General features: G+C 42.8%; 1 protein-coding gene across 1 annotated transcript in view; it reads left to right on the top strand.

Moving 5' to 3' along the window:
• LOC117068313 (receptor-type tyrosine-protein phosphatase T-like) overlaps nt 1-18,367 on the top strand; it is a 112,162-nt gene extending 93,795 nt beyond the window's left edge. Inside the window, exons 4-5 of the mRNA XM_033185379.1 lie at nt 11,711-11,803; nt 18,211-18,367. Of these exons, the coding sequence (XP_033041270.1) occupies nt 11,711-11,803; nt 18,211-18,367 (250 nt within the window). The remainder of the gene's footprint in view (nt 1-11,710; nt 11,804-18,210) is intronic.
• Nucleotides 18,368-26,049: the final 7,682 nt, after the last annotated feature.

Below are 26,049 nucleotides of genomic sequence, written 5' to 3'. Positions count from 1 at the left end.
GAGGAAAAGAATAACCAACACCTGGAAGTAGCATTGTAGTGAAAAGAGCATGGACTGGATTGGTGTTTGAATCCTGGACTTTGTCGCTTACTAACTGAAATTCTCTGAGCCCCTGTTCTCTCATCTGTAACTTGGGGATGATAATACCAAATGTAGGCGGTTGCTGTGGGGATTTACCAGGACAGCATAAGATAAATGAATGCATATATAACATCTGGTTTTTATATCTGGTGCATAGTAGGTGCTCAGTACCTTGTAGTTATTATTAGTATATTTTATTTTATTTTATTTTATTTTATTTTATTTTATTTATTTATTTATTTATTTATTTTGAGACAGAGTCTCACTCTGTTGCCCAGGCTGGAGTGCAGTGGCACTGTCTCAGCTCACTGCAAGCTCTGCCTCCCAGGTTCACGCCATTCTCCTGCCTCAGCGTCCTGAGTAGCTGGGACTACAGGTGCTGCTCCATCACGCCCAGCTAATTTTTGTATTTTTAGTAGAGACGGGGTTTCACCATGGTCTTGATCTCCTGACCTTGTGATCCGCCCACCTCGGCCTCCCAAAGTGCTGGGATTACAGGTGTGAGCCACTGCGCCTGACCAGTATACTTTATGTTTTATAGTACTCTGTCTACTCCTGTTTTGCAGTTTACCAAGTACTTTCACGTAAGTGTTGTGTCAAGAAAAACTCTCTCAAAGTGCGCTTTTTCTCCACTCTCACACTACCACAGTCATCAACATGGAAGAGGATTTCTGTGACCAAATGTATAGAATGATTTCCCCACACATCAAGCCACAGACACCAGCTGGGTGTCCTGCAATTCAGTTCCCACCCGGAGATCATGTCAGATCCCCCGGGTTAGGGGCTCAGTCCCCATGACTGTTCCCCATTCCCCAAGATACCAGTCACAAGCCTAGGCCTCTGAAATGTCTGACTAGCAGGCTTCAAGTTGGGGTTCCCACAACCCCTTCTTTGGGTTCAACTAATTTGCTAGAGCAGCTCACAGAACTCGGGGAAACATGTGTAATGGTCTGTTATAAAGCATATTACAAATAATACTGATGAAGAGACACATAGGGCAAGGTTTGGGGGAAGAGATGCGGAGCTTCCATATCCTCCCCGGGGCACCACCCTCCAGGAACCTCCACGCTTTCAGCTATCTGGAAGTTCTCTCTCCAAACGCAGGCCTCTTGGGTTCTTAGGGGAGCTTCATAAAATCTGCATTCCTCCCCCCGGTATGAAGTGGGACCCTCTCAAAGGAAGGTCTTAAGATCCACAGTCAGAAAAGCAGGGGAAGATGAGAGTCCTGCCTTGGGGCAGGTGAAAGGAAGGGAAGAGAGAGGGTGTATCTCCTGAGGCCTTCCCCTGGACCCTAATACACCCAACATTATAGCAAAAGACTGTAACAAGGCATATGGGAGTTATAAACCAGGCACAGTGAACAAAAACCAATCTTAATATTTCATGACACCACAGGTATCTCACAAAATCTTTGAGTCACTCCAATGAGGAAATATTTTAAATGTAAGGAAATGAAGTCTCACCACACTGAGCAGGGGCACAGGCCATATGAAGGAAGAAACCTGTGGAAAAAAAGAGATGCTCATTACTAGTGCTGTGTTTTCATCATGAATTGGGGGTAGCTGTGGCAGGGATTCTGAAAGAGGCTACTTACTTTACATGACAGCAAAACTGATAAGTACTATAGCCCCCTGCCCCAGAGAGAAGCACTTTACAGGTCTGAGTGCAGGGGAAAGACGCAGTAAAAGGGTCCAAAGTTAGTCCTTACCCTTTGCTCTAAATTACAATAGAAAAAACAAAAACCAACTGATGTGGTTTGGCTCTGTGTCCCCACCCAAATCTCATCTCAAATTGTAATCCCCATGTGTCGAGGGAGGGAATGGGTGGGAGGTGACTGGATCTTGGGGGCGATTTCCCCCCATGCTATTCTCATGATACTGAGGGAGTTATTGTGAGATCTGATGGTTCTAAAAGTTGCAGTTTTGGCTGGGCATGGTGGCTCACATCTGTAATCCCAGCACTTTGAGAGGCCAAGGTAGGTGGATCACTTAAGGTTAGAAATTTGAGAAATCCTGGCCAACGTGATGAAACCCCATCACTACTAAAAATACAAAAATTAGCTGGGCATGGGGGCATGCACCTGTGGTCCCAGCTACTTGGGAGGCTGAGGCATGAGAATCGCTTGAACCTGGGAGGCGGGGGTTGCAGTGAGCCGAGATCATGCCACTGTACTACAGCTTGGGTAACAGAGCAAGACTCTGTCTCAAAAAAAAAAAAAAAAAAAAAAAAAAAAGCAGTTTCCCTTGCATGCTCTCTCTCTCTTGTCACCATGTAAGATGTGCCTTGCTTCCCCTTTGCTTTCTGTCATGATTGTAAGTTTCCTGAGGCCTCTCCAGCCATGTAGAACTGTGAGTCAATTAAACCCTTTTGTTTATAAATTACCCCATCTCAGGTAGTATCCTTACAGCAGTATGAGAATGGACAAGTATACCAACCAAATAAAAAATTCTACCAACTAGCCAGACACAGTGGCTCATGCCTGTAATCCCAGCACTTTGGGAGGCCAAGGCGAGTGGATCACCTGAGGTCAGGAGTTCATGACCAGCCTGGCCAACATGGTGAAACCCCATCTCTACTAAAAATACAAAAATGAGCTGGGTGTGGTGGTGCATGCCTGTAATCTTAGCTACTCAGGAGGCTGAGGTAGGAGAATTGCTTGGACCTGGGAAGTGGAGGTTGCAGTGAGCCGAGATCGCACCATTGCACTCATAGCCTGGGAGACAGAGTGAGACTCCATCTCAAAAAAAAAAAAACTCTACCAACTGTGTCATTTCTTTAAATATACTCACTGCCCCTAAAACAGGAGCAAGATCATTCCCTGTTTCACAATTGGTATGAAATGTATCATCTGCATTGGAGAAATAGGACCAAGATTAAAGAAAGGATAGAGTTGGGATCATGTTCATTGTTTTTTAAATTGGCCTCCTGAGTCCTACTTAAACTTCATTGAGTAAATTTTTGTGTCTTAACGTTTTTGTTTATAATGTCTTATAAAAAGGGCTGTACCTTGGAGAGAATTTCATTCCAATTTAGTTATAGCAGACATACATAAAAAACTTTACTTAAAAACTATACCTAAATGATTATGATATTTAACGTAACAATGTTTCAGGTTATATTTTCTGGACGTTTGAGGTTTAGAGGCTTTTTCCCCATTCTTTCTTTTTATTAAGGTGCTTTATTTTTATTTATTTATTTATTTATTTTGTAGAGAGGGTGTCACTATGTTGCCCAGGCTGGTCTTGAACTCCTGGCTTAGCAATCCTCCTGCCTCATCTTCCCAAAGTGCTGGGATTACAGGCATGACCCATCACGACCTGCCTCCCTGTTCTTTCTTTGAAATAAATGTACAATAGCATTTTAGCTTGTTGGTATCTGCAAGCTTGTTAATATCCTGCTGAGTTTCTACTAGGTTTGCATTGAATCTGTAGATCAATTTGGTGAGAAGTGACCTTTTAACAATACTGAGTCTTCCAGCCTAGGAACATGTATGTCTCTTCATTTGATTGGATCTTCTTTGATTTCTTTCACCACCATTTTATAGTTTCTGTCATGTAGGTCCCATGTGTATTTTGGTGGATTTATATCTGAATATTTCTTTTTTGGGTGCTACTGTAAATTGAACTATTTATGAAAATTCGGATTCTATTTGTTCATTATAAATACACAGAAGTGAAACCGATTTTTGTATGCTGAAAAAAATTATATATATATATATATATATATATACCTTTTTTTAAAAGATAAGAAAATAGATATCTCAGGTAGGGAAATAATTTCCTTACTCAAAAAAGGCTACTGCATGAACGATGTGTTAGGCTGACCCAGGCCAGGTGCTTAGCCATGGCCAGTATGTGCTACATGTGAGTTCTCATCTGTCTTGCCTTGTCCTATTCTATATTGCTCTAAAAGACAGGCTCCATCCAATTAATGATAGTTACAGGACTTAGAACTGTGTGATAGTTAAGATGTCAAGCCCTGGCCTCAGGCAGCCCTGGGTTTGGATCTTGGCCCTACCATATACCAGCTGTGTGATATTCGGCATGTCTCTCACAGCCTCCAGTCTTCTTTTTCCTACGCTGCAAAATGGAGATAATACATGATAACATTCTAACAGTACATCTCTAACAATCCTTATCTAACACTGGGTCAGGTTGAATGGGAAGTGGTGAGCTTCCTATCACAGAAGAATGGACCACCCCCTATCTAGACAGGCACGGGGGAGTCAGGCTTCCCTGAGCCTTGCTCTGTGTGTTGAGATTATGACACCCTTCATACCCCACATAGCGTTATAAGCAGAACTAGTTCCCAGGTCTCCCCAGTCCTCTCAGATACTTGACCCACAGACACAAAGCATTTGAAGCAGTAGGCAGAAATAGTATCCCTGAAAACACAAACACCGACCAGACTTATCTTTCCATCAGCGGCAGTTTATGATTGCACATTAAATTCAATTGCTTTTCTTTAGGAGGCTGGTGTGCGGACCCGTCATCTCTAACCCAGTGCCATCCATTCTAGCTTTGCCCAGGAGCGCAGACAGAGCAGCCGCCTTCCTAGTGTACACTAATTAATTTATCTCATGCTTGTGATTTTATGGCGCTTAAGTGCTGGAGCATTTCTGTTTATTCTTCTCCCTGCAAAGCACCTCACGTTGCATAAAGGCCATGAATCTCTATTGCAAATGCCGTCTGTCTTGGACTGGAGAACAGCCCACCGGCTGTCTGTTGTCTTGCGGGCACTGCCTCTTACAGCCAAAGTAACACATCCATTAATTTATCCTTAATGACATTTTGACATTCCAATCAGTTCATCAGATGTTTCTTTTGCAAGACTTGTCCCGCACAGCCGGGCCAGGGTGCCAAGCCACTCTTGATGCATAATGCATGAGACAGTGCACCACTCAGTACCCTGTGACAGACAGATGCATCTCTTACTCTGAGACTGTATGTTCCTAATAGCCCTGGCTCCCAGAGTGATTCACATCAATGCCTTCAGAGTTGTTTTCTTCTATGCTTCCAGCTTTCTGTGCTTCAGAGAAGCTGGTCAGTGCAAGGAGAGGGGCCTGGGCTCACAAACATAGATGCAACAGTGCTAATAGGAGGAAAAGTAAGGGTAAATCAACCCCTTGCTATAGTCAGAGTTTAGAGAAGCGTTCATTCTAATTCAGGTGGAAGAAGGGCCTAGGGCAAACCTAACATCTTGAATCTTATCATTACTCTGCTACTACTTAGAAATTAGGATCATGAAGACACTCTGATAACAATAATGGATATCAAGGAAGAAAGGAAAATTATCCTTAATATCCTCAATCTAACATATGAGCCATTTGCACATAGATATACTTCCTTATCGTTATAATCACAATGTAGACACATTTTTATTTTCTAGTGTTTTTTAACTTAAGGTAATCCAGTTAGCATTTTTCCGTGTCATTACATAGTTTTCATTTTTAATGGCCCTCCATCATTTTAATAGCTGCATAATATTCCATCCGGGGGTGCACTATAATTTACTGAACCCATTCCCTATTGTTAGACATTTACGAGGCTTTAACCGATCGCTTGCTATTAAAGAAAGGCAGCCAAGTTGGGTGAGGAGGAGAGCATGCTCTCAGCAGGCTCAAATCCCACCTGTTCCCTTTACCTGTTTTATAAGTTTAGGATTAACCCTTGTGGGCCCTGAATTCCTCATCTATAAAACAAAAGAAATAATCACTACCTTGTTAGTGTTGTGAAAATCGGAGCTATGTTTAAGATACTAAGCACATGTTAGTATCTGCTAAATGTTAAACTATTACATTTACCTAACTATGCCAGTAGTAGGTGCAATTCTGCCCACCCCCCCCAAAAAAAAATCTGCAATATCTAGAGACATTTTTATTGACATACCTGGGAGCAGGAGGAACTACTGGCATCTAGAGGGTAGAAACCAAGGAGGATGCTACTAAGCATCCTACAGTGCACTAGGTAATTCCCCAACACACACATAGCGAATAATTATCTGGCCCAAAATACCAACAGTGCTGAGGTTGAGAAATCCTGGCATAGAGGAAGCTGTGTTTCCAGTGGTACCTACATGATACATGTATATTTTCCTTCTTATTCCTTAGGATAAAATTCTAGAAAAATGGGAATTGTGGATTAAAGGATAGATGGTCTTATGCCTATCTACAGTTTTGGGGTGGAGTGAGGGATGGATGTAATTGTGTGTGTGTGTGTGTGTGTGTGTGTGTGTGTGTGTGTGTGTATGTTTTGAGACAGAGTCTCACTCTATCCCTCAGGCTGGAGTGCAGTGGCGTGATCTCGGCTCACTTCAACCTCCACCTCCCGGGTTCAAGCAATTCTTGTGCCTCAGCCTCCCAAGTAGCTGGGATTACAGGCACCCTCCATCATGCCTGGCTAATTTTTGTATTTTAGTAGAGATGGGGTTTCGCCATGTTGGCCAGGCTGGTTTCGAACTGCTGTCCTCAGGTGATCCATCCGCCTCAGCCTCCTAAAATGCTGGGATTACAGGCATGAGCCACTGTGCCCAGCCTGGATGTAATGTTTGAGGTGACTGATGAAGAAAAGATGGAAGATAAATGGTTTGTGATCCCCTCTGGGGCAGAGGATGACATTTCATAGACCAGTGGTTCTCAAAATATAGAACCCAGCATCTCCTAGGAACTTGGAAATGCAAAGTTTTTGCACTTACCCCAGATTTCCCAATCAAAAACTCTGATGATGGAGACCAACAATGCCTGCTTACCAAGGTGATTCTGAGGGATACTCAAGTCTGAGAATCATTGCCATGCACTACCTGCAATAGAAAGCCAACTTGTAGAATAGTAAGTAGGACCCTGCTTAAGTACAGAAATTTGGTGAAGGGTCAAGTCTTAGACATGGGGAAGCTCACATATGGGACAGGGCAACCATAAAGGAGCAGAAAGTGTCACTCAGTTCATTCATTCATTCCATAAACATGTTTAAAGCTTGTACAACATTGTGGCAAGTGCTAAGCTATGTGCTAAAGGAAATACAAATACAATATACAAATATGTATATTTTGTACATTGATTACAATGAAAAGTGATGACAGAAGATAGGCAAATGACTGGGATATAAAACAGAAGGAAGGCCTGCCCTGTCAGGGAGAGATCAGAAAAGGCTTCCTGGAAGAAGTGATGATTTGAATGGGATTTGAAGGACTTGTGATCATCTCTTAATACGTTAATTCAACAAGTCTTTACAGGATACCTGCTTGTTCCAAAATCTATGTAAGGCCCTGGGGAATTGGTAGTGAACAAGGCCAACAAGGTTGTTGTCCTTGTGATTATAGTCTAGCAGGGCAATAGCCCTGTGAGTTGGCCATTCAGCAAGAAGGAGATGTTTCTAGTTGGCAGCTGAACGTCTAAGATGGGGTCAGGGTGAGAAGAGGCAGTTGTGAGTTGGTGAGAGGGAGATCACCCTGGAGTCCTGGTTTGAGATCTGAGATCACATGTGGACATGTGAGTGTGGAACGAAGAGGGAGGTTCACTCAGCTGTAGGGAAATAGCCATAGAGCCTCAGCAACCAGGAGATACTGCTTGGAAGTATCTAGTTGCTGGGGTAAAGCTTGAAGAATTCATGGTCATCATCTATCCACATACAGGCTGTGTTGGGATATAGCAGACAGACCGAGGAGGAGCATCCAAAGGGTGAGGCCTTCAGGAGACAGAGTTCAGCTCGGCCTCAGCTCAGCAAGGAATGGCCTATATAGGGAAGTGCAGTCCTGATGAGGAGCTGCCCATATAGGTGATGAGTTTGGGTTGCTGGAATTTGGCAGTCAGGGGCTGGATATCCTCTGGCTGGGGGTGCTGCAAGGAGTCTCCTAGCTAAGGTAGGAAAATGACTGGGAGGGCCTTTCCAGCCTGGAGAATCCAAGATTCTACAACTTTTAATGATGTGAAACTGAAGGTCAAAGCGTGAATACGGGAAGAGCATCTGCCCCACTGTCTGGTTTGGTTTCGGGTCGTATGAGCAGGATATGGATAGAGCAAGATGAAACTACTGAGAGGAAAAATTAGTCACCTTGTTTCCCCAGAGTGCTCATCTCAGAAAGCAGATCAAACATAAAATTAAAAATTAAAGCAAGGAAAAAGTCATGCAGATTGCTGGGGCAAGGAAGGAGGATAAGGATAAAAAAGAACTAGCACTTGTTTATATCTTTATATGCCAAAGACCATGCTAGGGAACTATCATCATTTATCATTTCTAATCATCACAGTAACTCTGCAAATTAGGGTATGTTAAATTCTATTCTATAGACGAGGAAACTGAGTCTCACAGAGTCATAGAAATGGAGACTTGATCACGATTCCACTGCTGTTTGGAGCCAAGTCAGTCCAGAGTCAGAGCCCATAGTATTTCTGCAACACCAAGAACAGAGGGGCCATCTCCCCAACCCAGGGGTTCAGAGCTCAGACAGCATTCATTCAGGGCAGCTCCCATTGTCTGAACCATGAATTCTGGTCACACTCTGCTTTGAAGCACTTTTTTCCTTCTTATCACCTATTCCGTAACAAATGCTTATGTAGAGCTTATTTGGTAGGTGACAGATCCTAGTTAAGTACTTTCATGTTTATAAGTTAGTATCTACCTCAAAGCATTGTTAAGAAAATTCATTATAATTATTCCTATTTGACAGATGAGGAAACTAATAAATCATGGAGCCAGGATTTCAACCTAAGCAGTGTGGCTCCAAAGTCAATGCTGTTCCTACTAGGCTCTGCTTTAGGGCCCAGGGACCAGTGTGGCCACATACCCAGAGGGAGGAAGGCCTCACCTGTGTTTCAGGCCTTCTGCTGCTCTGATTTCACTGCCAAATCCAGAGAACGGTCCAAAAGTGTCTGACTACTGCCTAAGTGGAAAGAGTGTGATTGGTAGGAGAGCCCATCCAGGCCAGAGAGGTAGCCACAGGCAGAATAAAGAAGCAGAGATAGACAGGTAGCGGCACAGACATGGACAGCAAGACAGCAAAGGGATGGAAGTAAAAGAGCAAGTCCTTTGGCCTTTCAGATTGTGATGACATCTGTTGCTGCTGCTGTTGCTGTTGCTGCTTCTGTACCTTTGCCATGCTGGGGGATTCACAAGCCCTAGATGAGGGTGATGGGGCAGGAGGGAAAGGACCCACCAGCTATGCCCCAGAATTGGTACCCAACAGAGGCAATGAGCAGACAGGATGCTCATTGCCTGCAGGCCGTGAGTGGTTGTGAGTGAGAGTTTTCTGGCTGCAGGTGTCTGTGCACATGTGTGCATATGTTGAGTGTGTGTTTGCCTGGGGAGAAAGGGAGGCAGCTGAGAAAGGTTTAGGACAAGAGGAGATATGTGGTGGTCCTTTGCCTAAGCGTGACATAACAGGGAATCTTAGAGAACACTTAGAAGCCTGACTGCCAGTGTTTGAATCCTAGCTCTGCCTCTGAAAGCCTGAGTGGCTTTCTAGGGGTTACTTTAACTCTCTCTGCCTCAATGCTTTTATCTGTAAAACAGAACTAATAATACTCCTGGGCTCATAGTGTCACAACAGAATTAAAGAACTTAATAGCTTGTTTATAAAGGCCTTGAATAGTGGCTGGCATGGAATAAGTACTTTATAATGTTTGTTAAATAAATAACATTAATTTAGGACTTACTATTTTATGGTCATTTTATTAGTTTCCTCAGGCTACTGTACCAATGTCCCACAAACTAGGTGACTTAAAACAACCAAAATGTGTTCTCTCGTAATTTTAGAAGCTATAAATCTAAAATCAAGGTGTTGGAGGGCTCAGGCTCCCCCAGACTCTAGGTAGAATCCTGCCATGCCTCTTCCTGGTGGCTGCTGGTGCCTGCCGGTCCTCCGTGTTCCTTGGCTTATGGCTGATTACTCCCATCTCCGCCTTTGTTGTCACGTGGCATTCTTCCAGTTCTCTTCGGTCCGAATTTCCCTCTCCTTGTAAGGACATCAGTCATTTGGGAATCAGAGCTACCCTAGTGACCTCATTTTAACTTGATTACATCTGCAAAGACCTTATTTCCAAATAAGGTTACATGGACAGGTACCATGGATTAGGACTTTTGCAGCCAGAAAGTGGGTGAGTGGAACACAATTGAATCCATAACAATCATTTTAAAAGCATCAGGTATTGCCATGATTCTTAGATGCCAACTCCGCCCCCCACCCATAGTGAAATCAATACCCAGAGAGGGGAAAGGGAGTGTTCATGGCAACTCAATGAGATATTTGGAGATCTGGACCCAGCGGCACCTGGGTCTCCTACCTCCTAGTGTTCCATTTTCAAGAATGAAACTTTACTAATTCAGACCTGCTGAAGAGTTGGCCCACCTCCTTCGGTGGTTCTCAAACTTTGGCATGCAGTAGAATTGCTTGGAGAGCTTACTGATCACCTAGAGTTTCTGATTCAGTATATCGGGGCGGGGCCAGTGAAGTTGCATTGCTAATACATCCCCAGGTGAAGCTGATGCTGCTTGTCCGAGGAAGCCACACTTGGAGAACAGCTGTTCCGCATTGGTGGTGCTCAAGCTTAGTGGCACATTATAATTACCTGGAAAACTACTGCACACCCAGATGCCCAGGTTGTACCCCAGACCAATTAAATTAGAATCTCACTGGTAATTTTTAAAGCTCTGCAAATGATTTGCTCAGCCAAAGTTTGAAAGCATGGCTCTATAATATGTCAGTGGAGGTTTTTAGAGAAAAGCCATTATTCAGGGCATCTGCTTTAAAGTATTCATATTTCATAGATAATGAGGTTATTTAAACTAACATGGTTTCTTTGTATTTAAAATATTATCATACCAGAGTGCATTTATTGAATGCTTACTGTGTGCATACCTTGGACAAAGTGGTTTACCAGCAACATACCATTCAGTCCTCCCAATAGTCTTACAGGGAAGTACTACTCTAATCCATGTTTTACAGGCAGGAAGAAACTGGCATGCAGAGGGCCGAGTAACTTGCAAGAGCTTGCACAGTTAGTCTGACATGGAGCCAGATTTTGATGCCAGGCTGTCTGGCACCAAAGCCAATATATTTACTGCTGTGCAGTCCTGCCTCCTGATATGAGGGAAAGCAGTGCATTCTCCTTTAAATGCTACACACATCCATATCCCTGTTTGCACTATTGATTCCTATATGATGTAGCTCAGCCTTTGCCTCAATTACAGTAGTTCTGAGTCAGTGGGGACATAGATGAATAAAGGTTTGCCGCATTTGTAAGACACCGGAATCATATGTACCACAGACTGAATTTGCCCTTCTAGATTAGAGTAAGGGTGGAAGAACGTGGAGCAGGTGTCCTGAGCTGGCAGGCAGAAAGCAGGGCTTGTATCCTACATGCTGTGCATCCTAGCTAAGGGACTACTCTGTCCAGGCCTCAGTGTCTTGTCTATGAAATGAGAAGATGCTGCAGTTCCCTGACAGTGTAGCTTTAAGCTGAAATCTAGTCACACCAGCAGAGCATCCTGGATTCAAAGAGGACAATACCAGCTTTTAGTAGAAGCAGGGCCTCACTTGTGTGTGTATTTATTTATTTATTTATTTATTTTTGGTCCACTTCCTGTGACTGAGATCTCTCTCTGACTCCAGGATTTCAATCTTCATGATTTCCCAGGAAAGTCTGTCTGGAGATTCCAATGGAGGATGGTCCAGAGGAGGAGCCTTGTGGGGAAGAGGAAGAGTACCTGATCAGTGTCTTCCCAGGAGAGTAGGCATGAATCCCTCATTCAGGGAAAAACTCTAGGTGGAACCCTGAAGACTCCTGCCCCCACCAGTTGGCTGGGTGGTCCTGTTCCTAACCCAGAAGAGAGTCAAGGGTTTTGCAGAGTCCAAATCCTGAGATCCTCCACTACCTCTTTTCTAAGTGGTTTCCCAGTCTCTACTTGAACTTCTCCAGTAGCCGGGAGCTCAATACTTGCAGAAGCCAAACAGGGCAGGATTCCTGTCTTGTTTTTCATATCATTATCTCCTTCCTTCTAACAGCCACAGATTCAAAGTATTTGCTCATTAAGTATTTGTCCAACAAATTAATGAGCAAAGAGGAGGGAACTTCTAACTTTGGGAAGCAGGCAAAGACTTCTAAGAGTAGGGGACATTGAGTTGGGCCTAAAAGGGTGAAGAGAAGGTTGCCAAATAAGAAAAATTGGGGAGGGGAATTCAGGCATTAGGTACTTCCAAAAGAGACCTAAGCAGTTCTACTTTGCTAGAAATTCCTTCGTTGTATCAAGCCAACCTGGTCCTCATTCTGCCGCTGGGACCATAGAGACCCAGCCATCAGATGCATAAAGAGAACGTTCCTTTGTATTCCCTCTCCATGAGAAACGTCCCTGGATGTTTCATGCACTCCTCCTCTTGTAGCATGATTTCCACACTTTTAATAGCTCTTCATTCCTCTCCCATGAGCCATTCTACCTGCCAGTATCCCTTGTAAAGAGTGGCACTCAGAACAAATCACAGGACTCACAGTCCATCCTGGGCACATCCCCTGTCACCTACCCCTCACTCAGCTAACAAGCAAAGGTCAGAGAGAGCTCAAAGTGATCCGTTAGAAGGAAAAATGCCAAGAGCTATGGCCGCGTCCCCTCGTCCTCACCTGTCAGAAGCAGTAAACTTTGGATTGCTGTGTCTTAAAACATTCTTCAGCTTTGGAAATGTTCCTGCAGAGGAATAAACAGGCTTATGCAGACTCTCTTTTTATCAGCTTTTGGTACCCCCTGCTGGTGAAATTGTGTGACCCAGTTGGCAAAAATCTCAGAGCAACTACAGGGAAAAAAAAAAAAAAAAACCCAATTCAGAAAGTCATAAGTACTTGAGTTTTGAAGGCTCTGAGAATTCCATGAATTATATGATCATCCCACGAGTCATGTGACTATTGGATGAGGTGTTCTTTTTGTTCTTCAACATGCTATACCTGCAGATATTTTGTGGGCTCTGCGGGGGAAATCTCTGGCTTCCATGAACATTTTGTTAATTTTACAAACATTCCAAGAAGGAAATGCTAAGTTGCCACCCAAAATATTTCTAATTACAAATATTCCTGTCACCTGAAAATTTTATGCAGGTGTTTCCTTCTCTTTCTTTGCATGTATCTACTTTTAAAATGGTTACAATTTGTGTTCAGAGTAAGAGGACCATCTTTTCTACACTTCAAATTGCAGACTTTTAAGTATAAATTTGTGCAACAAATTTATTGAGCCATGTGCCAGACACTCAGCAAGAAATTGGAGTAGGTGCAAAGAGTCAAAAGCCCTTCTCCTAAGAGGTTCTTGTCATAGTAGGTGAAAGAGTTGAATCACTGCAGTTTGACTCAACAAGTACTTAGCTGACATGGCACCAAAACCCTCCCTGATCTGCTGCCAGGGTTCAAACCAGGTTCTACCTCTTACGTAGCAACAGGTATTTCTTCTTGGTGTTCGTCATCTTTGTGATTTTTGTCTCTACCTCTGTATCTGTTTAATGCCTGTCTTTGCCATTAGTCTTCATGTTCCATGAGGATTAAGGTCAAGAAGACATGATCTTGTAGCATTTAGCAGAGACTGATACATGTACCTGTTCAATGGATGAGTCAAACCAGAGGAGAAAATTATAATTCTATGTAGAAGAGCAGGGAGAAGCCTCAGAGGAGATGTGACACTTACATTGAGCCTTGGAGGATAAAAAGGAGGCGACCAGTGGAGAAGAAGAGGGACACATCAAGGAACACGGAGTATTGAGGAATAGTATGGTGGGAGGAGGTGGTTGATGTTTTCTGAAAGGGGAGGATAAGGTTGTGTGTAGAGAATAAGACTGAGTTGAAGCCTGGTCCATAGTTAAAGGGTCATAGTTTAAGGGTCCAGTGCCCTGTTCACAGATTTGGGTTTCTCTTTTGTTGAGAGAAAAAAATAAGGGCCTAAAAAGGTGAAGAGAAGGTTGCCAAACAAGAAAAATTGGGGAGGGGAATTCAGGCATTAGGTACTTCCAAAAGAGACCTAAGCAGTTCTACTTTGCTAGAAATTCCTCCATTGTATCAAGCCAACCTGGTCCTCATTCTGTCCCTGGGACCAGAGAGACCCAGCCTCTATGGTCTGGGGGTAGTAAATTAAATTATTTGGCTATGGAGATGAATATCAATTTTTCTGTGTTACTGAGAGGTCTTTTTTAACAACTTAAATTCAGAATTCTGGAAGAATAGATACAGATCCCCAAACTGTGGTTTTGTGTTTTATTTCCTTCCACAAATACCCTCTCCATTTCCACCTTGTAGCTGTTTTTGCCAATTGCCAAAACATCTGTCCGTACATTAAAATGATTATATAACATTATTATCACCATGAACATACAGAGTCAGCCATCAGCTTTAAATACCAAGGAGGTAATATATCTGATATTTTTACAATTCTGTTAACTTTCCAATTTTTAATATGTGTTTTGGGGATGCTTAGTTTTTCTTTTTTGAATACAGGTGTTCAGAGCTACCCAAACATTTCTATAAAGTACCATTTTTCATAAAAGCACTGAGGCTTTTATTATTATTATGATTCCTTTGAAAACCAATGATCTGTGCCTAAGACAACTCTTTCCATATTACTTTACCCTGAATGGAATGAGATTGGTTGAGAGTTCTGCCCCCAAGGAAATATCAAAGCCTCCGAAACATACTCATTTATAGTTTTAAAGTTAACTCTCTTATCAGATTTCCTTTTATTTCCTGCTGGGCCCATGTGAGCAGAGCTCAGATAGAAGCAAAGAATCTGCTATATATCTTTTCAAATTTATGATTAAGAAGGTCACATATACATTTTTAAACACACTCCTTTTTGATAATAAATGAAGAATAAAATTTCGAAATGTCATCAGCAGCAGAATTGCTCATTTTTCTTTTGTTGGCGTTCCCCCCTGCCCCTGTCTGATTGCCTGACCGATCCAATGCTTCATTTCTTGTTGTACGTCTGCCTGGAATCGTTTCACTGGTAGAACAGTGCGCCTGTGGCCAAAGCATTATAACCAGAAGATGCATTCCTCTTCCTGAGTGCCTTTCTTTCCCCAAGCCAACTTGGGAAAAAAAATAATAATAATGAATGAAGAATTCCATTTTAGGCTACATGTTTCTTCAAATGATGGCCCAAACATGAAGTATAAAGAAACTTTTCTCGGCCGGGCACAGTGGCTCACACCGGTAATCCTAGTACTTAGGGAGGCCAAGGCGGGCAGATTGCCTGAGCTTAGGAGTCCAAGCCCACCCTGGGCAACATGGTGAAACCCCATCTCTACGAAAATACAAAAAATTAGCTGGATGTGGTGGCAGATACCTGTAGTCCCAGCTGCTGAGGCTGAAGCATGAGAATTGCTCGAGCTTGGGAGGCAGAGGCTGCAGTGAGCTGAGATTGTACCACTGCACTCCAGCGTAGGCGACAGAATAAGACGGTCTCAAAAAACAAACAAAAAAACGCAACTTTTCTGTTCTTGGTTGGGATTCCTAGATCCAGTTCCCCTCTCTATGTTTCTCTACTGTGCTCTCTGCTTCTAGAGGTATTCTATATGAAGTCTGTCAAAAAGATCACTTGCCACTTCCGACTTGTTGTTGGGTTCAGCTAATGAGAGCTGCCACAGGGGACCAGAGGAAGGGCATAAGGTGTAGTCAGGGCATTTTTTTGCCTCTGGTTCTCTCCCTGTGAGGTTGTCTATGACTGGCTGGGACTTTCAAGAGAAAGCTGCTGCTTCTGTTCAGGGTGCCTCCTCTTCATAGCTCTCTCCTTTGGGGCTCTGGTTACTGCTTCCTCTATGTGTTCCTCTGGTCCCATAGGTAATAAACAGCTCTCCGATTGACGCGCTGTTATATCCTGGGTCCCTATATGCTTGTGACCTTTATCAGCAGATCTTTTATAAATAGACCCTCCTCAAACTGTCCTCATTTGGGTATGCCATCTGTCATTCTCCTGTGAAGTCTACACCTAGATCATGAGATTCATGTTTCAAGGAGGTTGCTATCAAACTGGAATTTGTCCCACGTGAATGCCTCTAAAGCACTTCTAAGTTGAGATCTGGGGTTATTTTTCTTTTCTGTTTTCTTTTTTTGTTTTTGTTTTTTTGTGTTTTTGTTTTTGTTTTGACGGGGTCTCACTCTGTCACCCAGACTGGAGTGCAGAGGCGTGATCTCGGCTCACTGGAGACTCCGCCTCCTGGGCTCAAGTGATCTTACCACCTTAGCCTGCTGAGTAGCACAGGTACGCACCACCACACCTGGCTAAATTTTTGTAATTTTTGTAGAGATGGGGTTTCACCATGTTGCCCAGGCTGGTCTCAATTCCTGGGCTCAAGTGATCTTACCACCTTAGCCTGCTGAGTAGCACAGGTACGCACCACCACACCTGGCTAATTTTTGTAATTTTTGTAGAGATGGGGTTTCACTGTGTTTCCCAGGCTGGTCTCAATTCCTAGGCTCAAGTGATCTGCCCAGCTCAGCCTCCCAAAGTGCTGGGATTACAGGCATGAGCCATCGTGCCCAGCCTAAGTTGAGGTTTATCATTTCCTTTTATACTTCGTCTGGCAGCGAGATTGTTACCTCTTGAAACTATCTGTTTCGCGATCAGTGGGGCTCAACCTTGGAAAATTATTCCCTGTATTGCACTGCATTTGATCTCTCTGGGACATCTCTTCTTTGTGCGTTGAGACAGGAATGACCAAAATTGAATTTGAAGCCTGCTCTTGTGAAGGACGGAGCAAGGGACCTGGAGAAGTTTACTCTCAAGATATCTGATGTTTAACCTATAGCCTTTCATGTGATAGGACTATGACAGCTATATTTAGATGCATATTTGTTGGAAAAACTCAGAGGGACCATGTTGGCTTTTTAGAATATTTGAATAACTCTTATATGCAAGAGGAGTTAGTCATATTTTTGTATCTCTTATGATATATCTGAGACCAATCCAGTTAAAATTTAAAGGACATAGATTTTAAATCCATAGAAAATAACTTTTTAACCTTTTAGTTCCTCAGTGAGGTCAGAGTCTATGTCACTTGCAAGAATTCAGGGAGAGATGGGATCCCACAATGGGGCTGCTGGGGAGGGAATTCGAACATTGCAATATAGTTGGATCCACTGGCAATAGTATAAAAAACAAGAATAGCAACTGCTAGGCATCAGGTGTCCACTATGTGCAAGGCATTGTGCTCTGTGTATTTTACGCATTGTCTCATTTAATCCTCACAACCCAATAAGATTGGTCCTGTCATCTGCCACAGTATATAGAGGAATGGTTCAGGATTTAGAGTAAGAAATTTGCCCTGGGTCTTGCAGCTAGCTAGCAGGCAGCAGAGGTAACCTATGAACCTGAGTCTGTCTGACATCAAAGCTGATGGTTTTAACCTCCAATGGTTGGTGTCAGAATCACCTGGGGAACTTGATGGCCATGTAGAATTCCAGGTCCTGTCCTACTTCAGTGATCCAGAGCCTGTGTGTGTGTGTGTGACTCTTCAGGTGATTCAAATTTACACCAAAATTTGAGAAGCACTGCTCCACACTATTATTATCAAAATAGTGATATTATGATAATATCCGTCTGGTTCTGAGGGTCTTTTATTCCCGTGGGAATAAGACTGCATCAATTCAGCTGTAACTTTCCTTCCTTTGAGCTGTGAAACTAACCTGCACACTCATCCACCTCCAACCACTAGCCCCTGCTTCACTTTACTATTATTTGGTGGGTTTTTGATGAGCTCAGTTCCTGAGAAAGACAAGCCTCCATTTTTAATTTCATTCAGAGCTACAGAAACAGAAAGGCCAGTCTAGCCACTTCCTCCCTCTGAAAGGAGACTTGGGGAAAGGAATACAAGTCTTGTTGATTTCCTCTGAAAGGAGAGTGGGGGAAGCATTGTACGAGTCTCATTGATTTCCCATTTTAGGCTCAAACATAGAACACACGCATTGTCGGGGGTGAGGCAGCAGCGTGAGTCTCCTATTTCTGAGTAAACGGAAACCATTCATGGTTTGTTCTGCCTTGATTCTTTTTCTGGAGAATGAACCAGATTTGGGGGCTGAGGATGAGGATTGGGGAAGAACAATCTATCTTCCCAATGCTTTAATGCAACTGCCACCATCTGACTGTGGTTTTTCCCCTTGCACATGTCCCAAAGGAAGCTGGCCAAGAAGCAGAAGGAGACCCAGAGTGGAGCCCAGAGGGAGATGGGGCCTGTGGCCTCTGCTGACAAACCCACCACCAAGCTCAGCGCCAGCCGCAATGATGAAGGCTTCTCTTCTAGTTCTCAGGACGTCAACGGATTCAGTAAGTAGAGCCAACAAAGGGGAAGGGGACATCCGTGGCCCAGCTCGGCCCTAGTACTACTTCTGCTGTGAACCCCACACATTGATCAGGCGCTGCCAGGCATAGGGTATGGATGCTTCCCTGAGATGGACTGGGATGAAGGTTCTCCCTGACAAAGACTTGGGGCAGTTCATCCTAAGGTGAAAAGGAATATTTAAAAAATCAGATGGAAATGGGAGCAAGTCATCCTAACTGCTTGTGGACATAAATAGAGACAGGTTAAAAATAATAGCAGTAAAAAAGAAAGAGGAGGAGGATGGTTATGTCCTTAAGGAGAAAATATGCCACACTGAATGGAGTGGCTTAAGATTTTCAAATCTGTGTTTCACATACACCACATAAGGTAGGTGAGTCATAGATTATGACTGTCTCCACTCTGAGTGCTTAGGAAACTGAGGCTCAGAGAAGCAACTTATCCAAAATACAATGGCTGATGAGCTACATATTTAGACTGGAAGCCACATCCCTCAAACGTTTGCCAGGTCCAAGCCACAGCCAATGTTCCAAGTGGCATTGGTCAAGGGCACCTGAGTCCTTGTGCAGAGTTAATAAAGGATCCCAAGATTTGAGTGGTTAAGATATCAGGGTTAACCCTTATCCTAAGGAGAACTCCAAGACTGCCAATATCTAAGGCTTCCTTGTGGACAGACTGACTTCTATTCTTACAGCCATGATATCAGCCAGTTAATAGACTTAGATTTCCCAGCCTCTTCCCAAATTGGGTAATGCAAGAAGTCTAAAAGAATCTGTACATACACGGATGTCCTCCACATACCATGTAAGCTACAAATGGAAGAAATTCCATTTTGTAAAAATCACTCAAGATATGATCAGTTGGGGATGATGGGGATCTATGAGAGGATAAAGAAAGAAAGAAAAAAATTATCCCCTTTTATAATGTAGACACTGTCTCTCATCCTCACCATAGTCCTGTAAGATCTTTAGTATTATTGCTCCCATTTTATAGGTAAGAGGTATGCAATGCTTAGTGTGTTTGGCCAGTCATCCCAGAGCCACACAGCTTGTTTTTAATGGATCCAGATCTAAGAGTAACTCAGGCCCATGATTTCTAAGCTCCAGTGCAGCACAGAACCCACCTGGGGAAATTTTCAACACATCCATATCTGGGCCCCACACCTGATCTCCAGAATCAAAATCTCCTGGGGGATGAGAGGTGGGACCCAACTGAGGGATACGGATTTTGTAAGTCGTTCAGAGAGTTCTCATAGGCGCCCAGATTTAGAATACAGCACTTGGACAGAGGCAATAGCTATGCTCAGATACTGATGTGCTGCCTTCAGGAAGAGAGATTAGTTTAAACCTACAAAAATATTGAGAAGATTGCAGAATGAATAGTCATATACCCTTTACCTAGATTCACCAATTGCTACCATTTTGCAACATTTGCACTTTTGCACTTGGCTGTACTCACCCTCTCTCTCTTTCTCCCCTTATCCATGTTTTTTTTTTTTTTCCAAATATTTTGGAACCATTTAGAAGTAGGTTGTAGACATCATGACACTCTACCTCCAGAGAATTCAGCATGTGTTTCCTAAGAACTAGGACACCTCTTCAACATAACCACAATAAAGTATAATCTTACTTCAGTGATCTAATATACCAGTTCACAGTCAAATTGCCTCAGTGTCCTCCAAATGTTCTCTATTGCTTGTTTGTTTGTTATTTTAATCCAGGATCCAATCAGAGTGCTCACATTGAATTTGATTTTCAGGTGTCTCTCTTTGATCTAGAACAGCCCTCTCAACTTTATTTTTTCTTTCAGGATACTGACTTTTTTTTTTTTTTAGACAGTCTCTCGCTCTGTCGCCCAGGCTGGAGTGCAGTAGTGCAATCTCCACTCACTGCAAGCTCCGCCTCCTGGGTTCACACCATTCTCCTGCCTCAGCCTCCCAAGTAGCTGGGACTACAGGCGCCTGCCACCACGCCCTGCTAATTTTTTGTGTTTTTTTAGTTGAGACAGGGTTTCACCGTGTTTACCAGGATGGTCTCAATCTCCTGACCTCATGATCCGCCCGCCTCAGCCTCCCAAAGTGTTGGGATTACAGGTGTGAGCCACTGTGCCCGGCCTTGACATTTTTTTAAAGTCTAGGGCTGTGGTCCTTCAGAGTGTTCCACAATCCAGATTTGTCTACCCTTTCATCATGATTACATTCAGGTTAAACATTTTGGCAAAAATATGACATAGCCAATATGACGTACTTCCCTTTGCATCATATTAACAGACACATCATACCACTTTGCACATTACCCGTGATGGTAAGTTTGAGTTCTTCTTAAGGTTAGAGAATGGCTTTTAAAGACAAAGTCTAATGGTACATACTGATTATGAGCAAATATTTAACTTCTGTTTTTCTTAGGGATCAGAGCAAATTTGCGGTTTGCCTAACCATGAAGCCAGTCCTTTTTTTTCCAATTTCAATCCAGATAAATCACTGAGACTCATACATTTCCTAGAAGCAGGAAAATTGGTTGTTGACGCAGACCAGGGTTGACAAGAAAATGGGCTTGATTTTTCCTTAAAAGAAAGGAACATCCTAGCTATAATTTTGTATCTGTAAACCAACCTCTGTTGCAAACTTACAGGTAGCAAGGAGGAATAAGTTCTAATGTTCTATTGTACTGTAAGGTGACTATAATTAACAACAGTTTATTGCATATTTTCAAATAGCTAAAACAGTGGATTTTGAATGTTTCTAACACAAAGGAATGATAAATTTTGAGGTGATTAATATATTAATTATCCTGATTATTATACATTATATACATGTATCACACTATACCCCATAAATATATCTATAATTAATTACTGTCAATTAATAATAATAGAAAAAAATGAGAAAGGCTTATCAGGAGCTCACTGAGTCTCTGGCTATGCTAAGGGGTCACTGCATCCCCTGTTTTTGGCCCTGGGGCAGAGAAGTTCATTTGCAAGTTTATCTGATTGAAAATACTGGCCAAGTAATACCAATTCATCCTTTTCTGTCCAGTCCAGCCTCTTGTGCTCACTTTTTTTTCCGTTTGTAAAAGTACCCTGGGAGGACTCTGAAAAGCAACATGATTATGGCCAAAAATTCATGACAATCATTGTGACCCTGAAATTTTAGATATTGGTTCTCAATCTTTCTGATCTCAAATGCAAACCTGGGTAACACTGATTTCTTGTGTTTGAAAGGAGAACATTGTAACTGTTCGCTATGGGCCAAAACTTAGACCCTTAAGATGAAAACACCCAAGACTGAAATAGTTTAACTTGCCATAAAGGAAGAGGAGAAATATCCAATGAAACCTAAGTAGATGTTTTAAAGGCCAGGGACAAACTTTCCAAATGATTGAGGTATGTATGTATGTGCATGCAGATGTGTTTTATATTTACACAGACATGTAAATACATACAGAGATTTATAAACCTACACAGTCATATATACACAAATATGCATACATAACTGCATATATGCATTCATTATAACAATATTGCTTTCTAAAAGATTTAAATAATGATTGACTTATTATACTCAATTATTAGAATTTTGCATTTGTCTGAATCACTGAATACATTAGGACTGTCTATGCATCTGAGGTCCTCAGGCTACAGCTGCAAAAACACTCTCAGGATCTTTTGACTGCCCTAGAATGCATCAGGTACCTTTTAAAATGCCCTGTGGAACCACTGGGATGAGATTTGAGGGGGAGAAATGTAAGTAATGCTTACACCGGAGATGAGAAATTGCTTCTGAAATCACCCTGATGTATGTAGAATTGAATCTATTTTTGTGACATTAGGGAAGTGACTGCCTGGCTTCTGAATCGGTGTCTTTAGGAGGCCCTGAGATTATGTGCAAATGTTGAGGGAGCATTGAGAGAGGTGGGGCACAAAATAGTTGTTACATTGCAAAAGATTACAGAAGAATGTGTCTTGAGCAATTATTTCATTATTGACCAGGTGGGCCCTTGCCTAATTCAAATTCTACCTCTCCCTGCACAGGTTTATTTTCTGGGGTTTTCTGTTTCAAGTGACTGCTACGTTCTGTGACATCTATTCAATCAAACCTCCTACTATTGTATAGGAATAATGACCTCCAGGGCTCTAGGGTGATGGGGCTTTGTTAGATATGGCTGTTGCTTTGGAGTGCCTGGGCATTCTTGAAAAAAGGAGTACATGTCACATTTCAAGGACAACCAATGTGCATTGTTTTCCGTTTAAAGAAATGCTAGCTTTTATTAAGTAATCTGATTTTGATCTTACTGCCCTGTGTACTTGTTATTTTTCTCTGTGATCTTTTGCTCACTGGGATCATTTTCTGGGTCTTTCTTCTGGCACTTAAATCTTCTTCTTTATCTCTTTTGTTCACATGTCATCTTCTTGTTCATTTTCAGTCCAAACAAAAATGCTTCAGAACAAATCCTTGCTGAACTCCTGTGATATGGGGACTTGGTTGTCTACTCTTCCCATAATGGCATTTGACAGATTCACTTGCCTACTGGGTACCAGGAGTTAACTCTGTCCTTATTTTTATGCTTCCCGTCTATTGAATTATTCCATGTCTGGAAGGTAAAGGCAATCCTTCTCTAAGGGTGATGAGACAGACACTGGGCCATCTAGCTCTCTGCTAAGTGTGACCTTGGAGGTGAGATTTAATGGCCTTTTTCTCAGTACATGCCTAACCCTGTGCTGTAAGTCATGGGGCACAGTCTGGGGAGAGAGGTAGTTTCAAAGATGAATAAAATGAGGTATTGTATCACAAATAATACATGTATCTACTTGTAAGCCTTTCATGGTTTACAAAGTCCTTCTGCAAACACTCCAGCAATAGTTCCTTATTCCTGTAGGAATAAGATAGCTAGTAGGTTTTTAATTACTCCCATTCTACAGATGAGGAAACTGAGGTTCAGAGAGCTTTTATGGCCCAAATCATACATATATTGCAGAGTTGTAATGAGAATACATTTCTCCTGATTTTAGTTAGAGTCTATCCGTGTCATTCTGCAAAGAATTTGGGGATATATCCAATAAAAGAACCTACAATTTAAAAAATAGAAAAATAAATAATCAGTATCAGGAAAATGTGAAGGTCAGGACCAGGATATATTGAAATATAACTATATTATATTAAAATTTAATCTAAAATACGCAGTCTGATAACTTTTAAATTCCACTGTGGCGCTGAGATTTCTGGTAGAAAATGCCCAAAGAAGAAGAAAACTTTTATTGGGCACCTACTATGTGCTAAAACTTGTGCTTTATATAAATTCCACTCTGAAGCTCCCTAGGAACCCTGTCATTAGATAGTATTCCTATTTTGTGAATGAGAAAATTGAGCTTCAGAGAAAACTGAAGTAAATAAGCCCAAAGTCACACAACTAAGAAACAGTAGGGATAGAATTAGAAGCAAATAGGGCTATCTGACTCCTAAACCAGTGTTCCTTCTCCTGTGCTGTGGATGGTAGCCCAGCATTCACCAATCTAACTGAGGAAGGTCACTGACAGCTGGGAGAAAGGGAGAACTTCACTTCCTTACTGATAGGGCAGCCGGCTTTTCTACCATGTGGGCAGAAGCTGCTGCCACAGCTGTGTTCTGTTTGAACAGAGGCCTGGGGCCAGGTACTGGCATGGAGCCTAGCAGATTCCCACAAGGTGCCAGGTACTATGATAAGCATGCTCAAATATGGAATCATTCTCTCAGTAACCCTGTACAGTCCATATGATTATTATCAAATTCATCTTGCAGTTGAGGAAACTGATGCTCTCAGATATTAAAAGACCTTCTTGGCCGGGCGCGGTGGCTCAAGCCTGTAATCCCAGCACTTTGGGAGGCCGAGACGGGCGGATCACGAGGTCAGGAGATCGAGACCCTCCTGGCTAATACAGTGAAACCCCGTCTCTACTAAAAAAATATAAAAAATTAGCCGGGCGAGATGGCGGGCGCCTGTAGTCCCAGCTACTCGGGAGGCTGAGGCAGGAGAATGGCGTAAACCCGGGAGGCGGAGCTTGCAGTGAGCTGAGATCCGGCCATTGCACTCCAGCCTGGGCGACAGAGCGAGACTCCGCCTCAAAAAAAAAAAAAAAAAAAAAAAAAAAAAAAGACCTTCTTAAAGTCATATGACAAATAGATAATGGGCCCTGGACCCCAGAGCGGATACTCTACTTTCAAAACCAAGCAACTTTACCTTTCCTCTGACCTTTAGCTGTGTCTCTACTGTGAAGGCGAGTGAAGGAGAGACAGGAAATCAAGGGGAAATAGCCTTTCTGGGTGGGAGAACAGTGCTCCTTACTGGTTCCTCTATTCCCCGAAACTCCTGCCTCAAGAAGGCAGCTGCCAAGTGGACGTACTCATGGACAGGTTCCGTCGGAATCATCCTACTAGGACCCTCTTAGGAAAGCGGGACTGCAGACCAGTGGTCCCATCCTTAGGCATTCCAAAGCTAGACCAATCCCTGGGAAGTTATAGAGAGAGATGAGCAAAGAATGGCCCCTACCTAACAGAGAGCTTGCAGCCTGGCAGTGGAGACAAATGGTTCAAGAAAGCGCATCTTTGTTACAGGACTTTGTGCAATGGAAGCCTACACAAAGAGCCACAGGACCCTTTCCCTGACTTTGTAACTTCCAACGTGACCAAAATATACCTGGCAGGCAGCACACAGTAACCTTGAGAGAGATTTGCTGGCAATGAGGAGGGTGGACCCTGAAACCTGATGTTCTCCCTGTTCTTTCCCACACAGAACTCATAAAAGGGTTTCTTTATGGGAAAGTCAGAGAATGTTCAGGCTTGATACTCCCTTGGGATGGTTCATTAGAGATGAGGCAGGCATAAGGAAGTACCAGGCAAAATTTTAGCCAGATTATTTTAGGAACATGTTATGTAACTAAAGCAATTCAAATAAGGAAGACAGATCATGGCTTTTTAAAACAATAGAGGCTGACTGAGGTGGTGGTAAATTCTTTGTAAAGATTCCTTAACCCTTTCAGAAAGATGGCCAGCTGGCTGGGAAATGGGTCTCTGGGAAAATTGGCCTGATCCTGATCTTCTCTGGGGAAACTCTTGACTTGATGATGTGTGATATCAAGGATTGCTACATTTGCTTGGGACTTTCTCTGGGTCAGTCAGTTTGCTAGGTGCTGTTCACATATTGTCTCTGATCCTCAAAACAATGCAACCAGTTAGGAATTATTACCTTGACTTCATAAATGGCATCATTGATGCCCCCAAGCTAAGGGCTGTATTAAGCATTGCTTCCTAGACCCCCCACAACACCCCCCACCATGGTTGTTGATCAGTACGCACTAACAGTTGCCCAACTCTCTGGCCCATCAGATACTCATTGAGTACTTGTTTGAATATATGAATGAATGAATGAATGATGGAGCTGGAATTCACACTAAGATCTTGTAGTTCCAAGCCCAGAACTGGTTCCAACTTTTCTCATAATGTGTTCTCTCTTTGATTAAGCCAAAATCTGTCCTCTGTAACTTCATTCATTCCTGCTTTTGTACACAACCATGTATTAGTTAGCAACCATGTGCTGGCCTTTGTCTGCCCTCTGGTGTCACACAGGGTAATGGAATCAGTGCTTCTCCTCCTGCAGCACCCACACCCTCCCCAAATATTTGATTGCAGCTACCTGTGTGCCCAGG

This window comes from Trachypithecus francoisi, unplaced genomic scaffold (assembly GCF_009764315.1).
Source record: "Trachypithecus francoisi isolate TF-2019V2 unplaced genomic scaffold, Tfra_2.0 Lachesis_group21, whole genome shotgun sequence".
In the NCBI taxonomy this organism is placed as follows: domain Eukaryota; kingdom Metazoa; phylum Chordata; class Mammalia; order Primates; family Cercopithecidae; genus Trachypithecus; species Trachypithecus francoisi.
The sequence above is the reverse complement of the archived record's forward strand: the minus strand, read 5'-3'. Positions and strand labels throughout refer to the sequence as shown.